At 44.8% G+C, this 12093-nt stretch overlaps 1 protein-coding gene across 5 annotated transcripts in view; it reads right to left on the bottom strand.

Moving 5' to 3' along the window:
• col5a1 (procollagen, type V, alpha 1) overlaps window positions 1-12093 on the bottom strand; it is a 70052-nt gene that overhangs the window by 18206 nt on the left and 39753 nt on the right. For all 5 annotated transcript variants that reach the window (XM_079735049.1, XM_079735050.1, XM_079735051.1 and 2 more), the window contains 22 exons: window positions 11677-11730; window positions 11499-11552; window positions 11352-11405; window positions 10966-11010; window positions 10222-10275; window positions 9490-9534; window positions 8236-8289; window positions 8076-8120; window positions 7677-7730; window positions 6714-6758; window positions 6462-6515; window positions 6056-6100; window positions 5471-5524; window positions 3776-3883; window positions 2847-2900; window positions 2387-2440; window positions 1736-1780; window positions 1558-1611; window positions 1379-1423; window positions 1119-1172; window positions 914-967; window positions 742-795 (listed from right to left, as the gene is read on the bottom strand). In XM_079735049.1, the coding sequence (XP_079591175.1) occupies window positions 742-795; window positions 914-967; window positions 1119-1172; window positions 1379-1423; window positions 1558-1611; window positions 1736-1780; window positions 2387-2440; window positions 2847-2900; window positions 3776-3883; window positions 5471-5524; window positions 6056-6100; window positions 6462-6515; window positions 6714-6758; window positions 7677-7730; window positions 8076-8120; window positions 8236-8289; window positions 9490-9534; window positions 10222-10275; window positions 10966-11010; window positions 11352-11405; window positions 11499-11552; window positions 11677-11730 (1179 nt within the window). The remainder of the gene's footprint in view (window positions 1-741; window positions 796-913; window positions 968-1118; window positions 1173-1378; window positions 1424-1557; window positions 1612-1735; window positions 1781-2386; window positions 2441-2846; window positions 2901-3775; window positions 3884-5470; window positions 5525-6055; window positions 6101-6461; window positions 6516-6713; window positions 6759-7676; window positions 7731-8075; window positions 8121-8235; window positions 8290-9489; window positions 9535-10221; window positions 10276-10965; window positions 11011-11351; window positions 11406-11498; window positions 11553-11676; window positions 11731-12093) is intronic.

Genomic DNA, 12093 nt, shown 5'->3' with positions numbered 1-12093 from the left:
GTTGGGTGTGTGTGTGTGTGTGTGTGTGTGTTTGTGTGTGTGTGTGTGTGTGTGTGTGTGTGTGTGTGTGTGTGTGTGTGTGTTTGCCCACGCGTGGGAGGCCAGCTAGTCATGCTGGCTGCTTACAGCCGCGTTTCACCACCAATGTTCTTGATTAACCATTAGCAAAGTGCCAATGGTTAGCAAAGTGCTAATGGCACAAATGGGAGAAATAGCTGGTGCATTCATAATAGATGAACGCACCCTTGAAAATATCAGGGAAGCAACAAAAACGCCATCACTTTGCAAGTCAGGCCGCACGGGATAAGACTGATGGTAAACATAAACTTACACACACACACTTAGTATTGGGATAGGGCAACCATATATACTGCAGTTTAATAGTTAGCAGCGTCGGCAGTGCCTACTGCATACAGACATTATCGCAATTTATGTTGAAGACAACATTGTGTTCTTAGCGGCTCTCAAATTGATTATTGAGAAGAATACAAATGAGTGTTTATCCAGCGCCCCCTTCTACAACCGCACGATAAAACATCGATAAAATCGGTTATGCTGCGGGTGCACTGCGTGGTATTAAAAACAAACGTTGGGGGGTTGGTCGGCGCGCTGCCTGGTGGGTCAATGAGCAGGAGGAGTGGGCCGTGACATTGGAGAAACAAACAGCAAAACACCAGGGTTGTGGCGGTGGTGGTGGTGGTGGTGGGGGTTTGGTTCTAAATGATTAGCTTGATTCGTTACCTGGGGGCCAACCACGCCGGGGGGCCCTGGGGGGCCGGTCTTGCCTTGGAATCCCTGTGGATGAAACACAAGGATGGATTTAGACGCTAGAAGAGGCGTTTCACAGTTTCAAACAGAGTCGTATGATGCTAATATATTTTTTAATTAAAGTCAGACAAATGTTTGTACTCACAGTCTCTCCTCTCTGCCCAGGGTGACCGGGCAGGCCGTCCTTTCCAGCTGGGCCCTGGCAGAAATAAAGAGATGTTTGGTCAGAATAAGGTGGATATTGCTGTACCAGTTCACACATAGTGGTGTGTAGGATGAACAGATGCAGTTATAAGACTGTAGACAGCACAGCACCATGGCCAACGATCTGCTATACAAGTTATTCTCACAGGGGGGCCCTTTGGTCCTGGGAATCCAGTTGGTCCTTGAGGTCCAGGGAGACCCTGAAATAATGAACAGATGATAGGATGAAGTATTTGCATGAATTATTTATACTTTATTACCCTTGCTGGAGTGGCAATGATGGATATTTCAATTATTGGATCACTAGTTACTATGAAATAAAAAAGAGTATTGAACGATGATCAGTGAAAGAGATTAATCAGTTGTGGGGTAAAATAATGATAATACAATAATAAAATGTGCTCACCCTCTCTCCCAGAGGTCCTGGAGGTCCATCACTTCCAGAGTTTCCCTGAAGGAAAAACCAACCAAATGAACAATAGATTAAACAAGTCCCCACCCGATGGACTGTGGCCTTATATCCTGTAAATCAACACAACGGTTCAAATGACGAAGCGCTGTGGGGACAGGGACACGGCGTCCTACCTTGGGTCCGGCCTTTCCAGTGGGTCCCCTGGGCCCTCGCTCTCCACGTGGTCCCTACGCAGAAACAAAATGGAGGACGTTACGTTTTAATGAGTTCTCCGCGTTTGAAATGAGTTCTGACACTCCGTTCCCATGGAAACCTGGATGAGGTCTTGTGTGCGATGGGCGGGTAACTTACGGTGGGGCCTCTCTGTCCTCTAGGGCCAGATTTCCCGGCGGTTCCCTGCGGACGACAACAATGTACAATTGAATCACCGCAATGGTCTGCACCACGCTATACAATGAGGCATGAGTCCCAGACACAGGGGAAAAAGCACAGCAGTACCCTTCAAACAGAAAGAGAACGCCACTGAGATATGCACAGGAGGATAAATAAAGTTAAGGGGCATAAATTACACAGCATCAATCCCTTACCTTGTCTGTCTGGTGTCTGACTAGACCACACTTTAGTTGTTTTTTGTTTGTCACAATAATCATATTTTGTAAGCCTTGCTCCACTCTCTGTCGTAATCCATTGTGCTTAGAAGCAGCTTAACAGCCCATTCCCCACTTTCATTACTCAAAAAGGGATCAACTGTCGGGATAGGATGGCAACTTCTACCTTAAAATTAGAGTGAAAGTAACCCTAACCCAAATGAAAGAAATGCAACACATTTAATCCATGGTTGGTAATTGGATTCATCGTTGCCTTAAAAACTGATGAAGCGTTTGTGGCTGCGTCTAACAGAGACAGATTCCTCTGTCTCCTACACCACGCAATGTGTCCCTACATCATCCATCTTTGATGGCAAAACTACAGAGAGACAGGCTGATTCTTTCTGGTACGTACCCTGGTTCCCTTCTCTCCATTGGCTCCGGGGAACCCTTGGAATCCCTGAGACCCCTGTTGGACACAAACAAAACAAACTGTCACACCCTCCATTTTCTTTTCAGCCTTATACAACTACTAAAAGTGAGATCAAAGCAGTCTGTGGGATAGAAAGCAGTAGCTCATGGTAATGTGAGATGCTAAGAGGCTAAAAGGCTAACACCTAATAATTATACATAAATCTTCTAGTCCATCATACGACATGAACTGTCCCAAAGTCAATGAGGTGAATAGTACTAAACAAATAATGAAATAAATTAACTTGCAGAGCAAAATATCAACAAAACTTCCACATCCACAATCTTTATAGAGCAACAGTGTATCGTATCATTACACGATATAAAATAGATCATGTTTAACTATACGGTGCAATATATCGAAAAACAGAAATGTTTTTCAGGGAGAACAGATTGGTCGGTACCTTTGGTCCTTGTCTGCCTGGATAACCTGGAAGACCAGGTACTCCGAGTTTACCCTGTGGACCGAATAAAACACATTGTATTATCACACTACATCAATCATATTCATTCTCTCCCTATAGGTCCAGCCTCTGTAGTAGTAAAATAATCGTCAGATATTTTATTGTAATTGGTTTGCTGGTGCAATCTATATGGTGCTGGTTATGCTGTCTGAGATACAATAATCACATATCCAGCACAATATGGGGGAGGGCTTGACCCACTTTGAGCTGATTTTGAAAGCGACCCCACACAGGAGGAATTACATTTGAAGCTTTCTCAGTTCCTCTGCCATACATACAGTGTGTACAACATGAGTACTATTGATGTAATGCACAGGTCCATGGGGCTTGTATAACACTGAACAGTCACAAATAGGCAACATATCTCACTCCACTCAGTCATTCCTTTGCACTGCTTGCATTTTTTTGGCATTCATTTATTGTCATTGTTTTGGACTCTTTCTTGTATGTGTTTATTTATTTCGTGTAAATTGAACCTGCCCTTTCAAAGATGAATTTCACTTTTTCTGTCACTTGTGACAGAAAATAAAGTTTTTCTTATCTTATCTTATCTTATCTTATGCATCATGGGATATTTTTTGCCTATACTCCGCCAAATTGAGAGGACACGAGAGAGTTGTAGTAATGGAAAATCCTAATCAATGTAAATGTACTGTAACCTAAGCTAACGAAAACGTTGTTTTGCTACGTCTCGCAAGAGAAAAGCTGCGGTGGTATCAAACACAACAACGCCCCCCCCCCCATGAAGACAAATCCTTTGTACTAGCCACATACACATATTCAGCTGTATTATGATATTCAGCTGTGTTAAGGTCAGGTATCCCACTTATCACGCTATCTGCTCTAACGAGACTGTCCGTGGTGCGTACCTTTTCACCGTTGGGTCCTAGGGGCCCAGAATCTCCGGGCAGACCCGAGCGTCCCTTGGGGCCCTCAGGACCGTCTTCTCCGCGAGGTCCGGCTGGCCCGAGCTCTCCCTGCGGGGTAAACAGCGGAGTGTTGACCGGAGGTCTGCTGCTTCAGTACACTAAGAACACCCTGAGATTTAATGCATTGAGCCGGAGGATCGATCAGCCATCACACGGTGGACTGGTGAGCAATGGCCTCCCAACGCCAGAATAGATGAAAGTTTACAGCCAAGCACAAAATAATGAATAAAGATAACGTGATGCATCCGATGTCATATTTTATTCATAGAAATGATGCAGGATGCAGTGCATCGTAAAGTATACGATTTGGTGAAAGGTTTTTTAATCTGTCATATTAATAATTAATCATGCAGTCATTTGGAAATGTATGGATTTGAAAATGAGGTCTTCCGTGTCTGTCCTAGATAGCAGCCTTAGCACCTGGTGTGTACCCCCACCCCCCGCCCAAGATATGCCCTGTATTAACACTGCATACAAAGCGACTCGCAGGCTAAAACGACAGAATACAAAGTTGTGCTGACACTCAGTCAATGTAATAGAGACCCAGTGATGTGCAAAAGCTATTCACACAAATACACACACACACGCTGGCACATACGCACACACACACACACACACACACACACACACACACACACACACACACACACACACACACCAATGTACCCTTAAGTACACATAAAAGCACATCAAACAAACTGTACTTGACTCTAGTCAGCACCGCGGTACACATGCACATACTTCACAAGCGCGCACCCTGTTGCAAAACAGGGCATTTTCAATTCTGCTCCACACTGAGAGTCTCCTCTGGGCTCAGGAGGACTCTTCAAATCTCTGGCTTTCATCAGTGTTTGATGCGCCTCCAGAGGAACCCGCGCCCCCACAGACGTCTCCCGAGTGTTCAGAGACACAAACCCCAACCCATCCACATACAGCTTGCTTATTGATTGGGTTGGAGGGGGGTGGGGGGGGTTAGGTGGTGAAGGTCTTGTTTTTCACTGTTAAAAGATGTTTCAAGTGTTGTTTTGATTGGATAATGTCTTTGGATTCAAAAAGTCACGGGTTTAAACTTTACACACCAGTTGAGGGGCAGCATGTGACTTATGAGGTAGAACGGGTTTACTGCTGGTAATGGATGGTGAAGGTTGCTAGTCACTGAGCAGAATACCTCACCCTAACTGCTCCTGATGAGCTGGCTGTAGCCATGCATGGGTGACGTAGGTGTGTGAATGTGTGTGTGGATGGAAGAATGCTAGACTATATTGCAAAGTGCTGTGTATAAATGCATTCCATTCACCATTTACAATTGAGCCAGTGGGAGGTGACATCATGTTGTTGTAGTTTGGTTATTGCTTTCCATTCACCATTATGAGAGACGGCCATGAGTGTTCGATGTGTTCCGACTAGATTGGATTATGTAAGATGCAATTGAATTGAGTTGCCATCATTTAGCTCCACTCAGATCTATTACTCTCTCTGTGATTCGGTCGCTGATCCATTTCCACGTTTGGTGACTTGAACCAATCAGGGGCAACCGCCGAGCTCATTCACAGTTTTCTCCCCTCAATTTCCCGGCACAGCCCAGCTGGTGCGCTTGACCAGAGAGCGTCAAATGAAATACTAACGGGGTCTTACCCTGTCACCCTTGATACCCATATCTCCCTTGAAGCCTGGGAATCCATCCTCGCCCTGCGAACAAGGAAGACAGAGAGAAAAGACAAGAGGAAAGAGGGAGGAGGGGGAGAGATGTAATGAAGTGGAAAAATATGAGAGAGTAGATGTTCAAAAATGATCTGTCTCGTCAGTTTCACACAGACACACACGGACACAGATACAATCACACACACACACACACACACACACACTCAAATAGACACACATACACACACGCATACACACATGCACAAACACGCGCAGACACACACTCGCATACGAGGAGGAGGATATGATGTGTCTCGAGATTTCCTGTTGCCAAGCAACCCTTGATCCCTGGTCTCCAGTCTCCAGACCGGCATCAATCATCAAGGCTGTCAGGGGCTACAACAATGGCAGGCCATTGCGACTGTCATCGCCGCGAACACGCTTCGGAGCCAGCCTCTTTGCTATCTTCCTCTTCCTGGGTTAATTAGCGACCGTGTAATCCATCACTTGAAGCTGCCTGCACTTATATACCAAAGACAAAAAAACTTGAAGAGCAAATCATCACTCTCTTTTCCTCACCTTCTCTCCCTTCCCTCCCTTTAGACCACGAACACCGTCGGCCCCCTGTAAGGGAAACACACACAAACACACACACACAAAAACATAAACATTAGTTACTTGGATGCACGATACACTATCTTCGTTGTGTGTTGACCATTTGAAGGTATGATCATTCCTAAACAATGCTATTTAAACAGGATAAACCCTTCACTCAAAGGTTTTTCTCTCCTGTTCTTTGACGGGAGGACCTCTCAAGCACCTTGCTGTTCCATCTAAATGTCGTTATATGTCCCGAATCTAACATCTGTTGGCATGACCTTCAAATGTGCTTCGTTATTTGATTCCAAGTTGTGGTTTCAATTTGATCATACTCAATTAGAACTTTCTGTTGAGGGACTATGTGGTCGATTGGGAATCAACTCACCTTCACACCGCGGGGCCCGGGATAACCAATGGGCCCTTGAGGGCCGGAGGGCCCCTGGACAGAGAGAGAGAAAGAGAGAGAGAGAGAGAGAGAGAGAGAGAGAAAATGTGGAGTGAGGGATGTTTCTCAGGCACACAAATGCAACATAGAAATGCACAAAAATATCAACAACAATAACAAATAAAAGTGTAATGGATCCACAAAGTACTAAAAAAAAAGAATACAGCAAAAACTGCATACACTACAACTCACCAAGTGTCCCTTCTCTCCATTCGGTCCTTCTTTGCCAGGGTGACCCTATGAATTATTAAGAGTGAACATAATCACATCTCATACCCCGATAATTACAACCATAAATACCACACTGCACGCTCGCCATTACCAAGGGCCTCATCTCCTCGTAAAACAATCGGATGATGTATCAAACAGAGAAGGAAAAGACGAGGCCATTGGAACAGGAGCCTAATAAGAAGAGCCTATTCCAATTCCATCTCATTTAGGGTTCTTCATTAACCGCAACGCTATTATGGGGGCCCTGCAAGCTATTAGTAGGCTGTTAAAAGTCACTGGGAGAGATAGAGAGAGAGAGAGAGAGAGAGAGAGAGAGAGAGAGAGAGAGGATTTGGGTAAAAAGCGAGAAATACATCATTGCAATAGTGACTGATTAAAATATATTGCCACTGAAATGATAAAACACACAAATATGGAGGAGAGAGAAATTGGCATAGATAAGGTTAAGAGTTTTCAACTTTATACCTTAATGGAATACAAAAGCAGTGTGCATCTAAATGGAATACACAAGCAAGGGGATCTCAATCTAATCATTACTGCAACCAGAATGATGTGCCATTCACAGCCTCAGTACCAGTTCATCATTTACAGCCTGTCTCACATCCTGGCACCTCCTTCCATCTACGGCTCACCTGTCATCAGCAAGGGTGTGTGTGTGTGAGTGTTTGTGTGTGTGTGTCTGCTTTCGTGTGTGGGGGTGTGTGTGCGTGTGTGTGTGTGAGTGTGAGTGGGTGTTTGCTTGTGTGTTTGTGTGTGTGTGTGTGTGTGTGTGTGTGTGTGTGTGTGTGTGTGTGTGTGTGTGTGTGTGTGTGTTTGTTTGTGTGTGTGTGCCCTAGAGTGGATATGTGCATGTGTGTGTAGGTATGCAGGTTGGCTTGGCAGGCTTGAACAATGCATTGAGTTCTTCAGAGGGGTAAAACTTACCGGGGGTCCATCGGCTCCGGGCATTCCTGGCAGACCTGGTTTTCCTAAAGGACCCTGGGAGGAAGAAGGAACACGCACATTTTAGAGAAACATCTATCTTTATTTGTTATAGTTATAACTTTTCTATAATATAGAAAAGTTGCAATACAAAAATATTGTTTGAAAAACATCCGGTTGGCAACCATATTGCAACTATTGTGTACATTTGTATATAAATATGTATAGAAAGCTATATATATTTATTTATATATTATATATATGTATATATACATAATTATATAGACACATAATCATAATCTAATAGACACATAATCTAATAGACACAGTACATGATGACATAAAACCTTTCCTTCTTTTTTCTCAGTGAAGGCATTTTGATATTCAATCATGAACGCTCACCTTCTCTCCTGGGGTCCCGATGGCTCCCTGGGGCCCTGCGAGTCCCTGTATGGAGAGGAAACAGTGAATCAGTGCCTGATTGATTAATCCTGGCGGTGGACTGGGGGGATTGAAGGGTTTATCAGATGCAGACAAGGGGGAAGAGCAGGTGAGTACAGACCTGAGCTCCGGGGTTGCCTTGCTGTCCGTTGGGGCCGGGCTCTCCTTGAGGTCCCTGGCGAGAGCGGAATAGAGTTAAACCTGCACTATGTCACATGGCTACTGCAGCTATTAACTCCATCATAAACATACTTCAACAAGAACGTTTCTTGAAAGGTAAAAACGCCCATCCACATGTCAATCCATGCAATATCCATATTTTACTCTATAAATGTTTTTATTCTGGTCCACTTTTGTCCTTCCCCCCCCCACCCAAACACCATGTAATAAAAGTCTTTAGCAATACATCTCTTTCCACTAGAGGTCACTAATAGGAAAACTTATATATTGCAGATTTAATATCATTATACTTGTTTTAAGTTAGGTAGAAAGTGGTCAAAAATAACCATATTTTTATTATAGAGTAATAATTGTAGTAACGGATGGGTCCTCAAATCAACTGATCTCTCGAGCTATCAGGGCAGAGTGCTGCTCTCATGGCCAAGGTCAAAGGTCATTCAATCAAAGGGTAGCTGTACTTTGCTCCATCAGCACCACACAAACCTGCACACAAACACACACACACACAAACACACAAACACACATATATACACACACACAAGCATACACAGAGACACCCGCAGCGATGCACACACACACACACACACACTCACACTCACACACACTAACAAACACACACACAAACACACACACACACGTGCACAACCCCCCACATACACTCTTGACCGTTCCGCTCCCGTAATGGAGGAAACTGCTGAAGCCAACATTCACAACGCCCTGCCTCTCACATAATTGACAATCAATTATGTTTTGTGGAAATGTGAGCGGCTCAGGGTAGACGTGGACTGGAGTGTTTCTCTCCTTATTCGGAGCGCTCCCAGCAGAAGGCCCACACTCCCCTCTTCTTTCATTACAGGCCCACCCCTCCCAAAGATGGACTCGGAAGAGTGCAGTGCGGCGGCGGTTTTGTAGCACCCGACTTCTGAAATGGGTCTCAGGGCAGCCATTCTATTCTTCATTAGGCGGTATGTCCCTCTCTAAGTACACCAGTTGTGTGTGGGTGTTAGTGGGGCATTGTGTGTGTAGCGTGTGGGGGTGTGTGTGTTGGGGGGTGCCTACGTGTAGTGTGTCTAGGGGTGTGTGCGTGTGGTAGATTGGGAAGTATGCTATTTATCCATTTTATCTAGAGCCGCTGTGTTGTACGGTTTTGTGTGCATTACAACACTTTGCAAAGTCATTTCCCAACTCCACTCACAATGTTTCCTTTGGGTCCAGGGTGGCCATCCATACCGGTGACACCCTAGAAGCCAGGGAGACACAAACAAAAAGACACAGAACACCAACAGCAATGAGGAGATACACAAAGTAGTACAAGCAGAGGAGGAATTAACAGGAATTAAGTTAGATCTCGCTCGATCGTAACCGCTTAATGGGATTCTCGAAGCGTGTGCGAGCGCGGCATACAGCATTCAGCAAGAGATTCTCAGTACAACATCGTTACAACGTTAGGTGGAGATCATTTGCAGTTCATGTGGTAGACGGGCTCATCCCTGAGGTAGTTAGGGTCTCTGATGGGTATCTTGCTAGCTGAGTGACAATTGGCAAACGACAACACCAGATGGTCTATCCAAACCAAGCGTTAATTGAGTGATTGAGTAATTATTGTAGATTCCTCCAAATATTGAGCCCAGGTAGAATGTTAAAATACATTGCATGATTGCTTTCACAAATGTAAAGGCGAGAACCAAATGAACACTAAAGCATTGACATAACTATTGCTGATACAGCAGAAAGCATCACAGTGTGGACCTTCATTGCGTAAAGCTCAGATTACAAAATCCCTGTGATGTTTTGTGCTGATTTCTTGTGTTTTACTAGAGGTTGTTAGGAGACCACACATTTGTTCTCTCCCTATTCACAACAGTAATGAATGAATGAAACAATGTGCGTGCGTGTGAGATTGAAATAAGATTGCACAGGGACTCACAGGTGGTCCAGGGGGGCCTTGGGGTCCCTTGGGTCCCAACAAACCGCGGGGTCCCTGTGAGAAGGAGAGAAAACGGGTTGACTGTGCTGTGAAAGGCCATCGGAAGCATTTGCTGAATACAAAACACATCCTGCATAATGATGCTTGACAAGTAAATGCCTACGAAGGACCTTATCTGCCAGATGAGCCTACGATTAATATCTTACATGAAGACAAATCTAGTGGGAGAGCCTCAATTGCCTCTCTGTTAATGCTGCGCTTATCAAACAGTGCTTTGAATTCCATCGCTGTGCCACATTGAGACAGCAACTAAAAGCCAACCAGTAGAGCACAGCCTGCTGGTCAGAGCACGCCACTGCAGTTAGGACTCAGCTTGAAGGGATCGTTGATTTGTTTCTTGGGGTGTATAGCCATAACTCTGTTGTCAGCCCTTCAACAATCAGTCTAAACCAATGCTCCTCTAACACAGCAAAGCTCCTCTAACACAGCTCTCTTACAGGGAATAACAGCCTCCATTTTCTCACACAGTCTGAGCCAGACCTTTCTAGAATGACATCATCACGGAGAACAAATTCCCATATAATCTACTTTTGACGCAGAAAAATATATACAAAGAGAAATATACTGGCTTCTTGACAAATTCTGTTGGCCTTGCGGTCATTTATACTTCCGCTCTGTTGGCGCCACATTTCTTTCTTTTTCTTTGGTGTACATTTCTACATACAGATGAATACGGTCACTTACAGATTCACCGGGGAGTCCTCGTGGCCCAATCTCTCCATCGTCTCCCTGGGCAACAGAGAAGCCACAACATGTCACCAAGTGAGGCAGAACCAGGAAGTGGATGACAACAGAGTAGTACGGATCAATTGAAAGATGACATGACGGGAGCTCCTGAGAGCAGGATAAAATATTATCTATTGTCTAATAAAGAAGGATAGCAATGTAGAACTTCGGAGCAATGTTTAATACCTTAACTACCACTACCACTGTTTACTTTCTATGTCAGACCGGTTGGGAACTTAAGCCTTACATGTGGTGTAGTTGGGGGGTGCCAAACTGAAACTGAAACTACAAAACAAAACAGAATATGTCAACAATATGTATCTGGAAAGAAGTTGTGGACTCACTCTTTCTCCATCTTCTCCTGGTCCACCAGGAGGCCCTGAAGGTCCGGCTTCACCCTAAACAATGACAACACACATCACACATTTAACACACACTTTAAAATAACACAGACATACATGCTCACATCTCCATGCATCAGAGTAACGTACCCGGTGTCCTTTCTCGCCGGAGAGTCCGGCCAGCCCGTCGAAACCTCTGTCTCCCTGACAGGCAAGAAAGAAAATCACGTCATTTCATTTCATAAGGAAGATGACACTGGATGAAAGTCACCAGCAGCAACACGTGCTCAGCACCATGTTTGGAGTGGACTGAAGACTGAAAAGGTACCTTGGTTCCGGTCTGTCCAGGCATACCTCTGGCTCCATCCGCTCCGGAGCGTCCCTGTAGTTAAGAGCGACATCCACATCCGTTAAACAGGCCTCGCCTGAGTAGCATCACAATTCAGACTTAAGCTGAGTATCTTAAGTCTGACGGCAGACCGGCTCAGAGCTGGGTCAATGGGGCGTTTCACTTTCTTTCGCTTCTTATTTGTTTCAACCGATTTGGGGAACGCAAAGTCAAGTGAACTTCAAAAATAGTGTCTGCAAAGGTTTATCATCAGCACTGTGTAGACCAGCCACTTCTTCGGTAGAATATCTCATAACGCAACAGGAAACAAGGCGTAACTCGGCCCACTGCATTTTCTGGCTTTACAGCCCAGGCTCTGTGTCATCAGCCCACTGGACGTCCTTCTATATCAGAGCA

This window comes from Pollachius pollachius (genome assembly GCF_949987615.1).
Source record: "Pollachius pollachius genome assembly, chromosome: 4".
Classification (NCBI taxonomy): Eukaryota; Metazoa; Chordata; class Actinopteri; order Gadiformes; family Gadidae; genus Pollachius; species Pollachius pollachius.
This window is presented reverse-complemented; position numbering and strand designations above follow the sequence as displayed.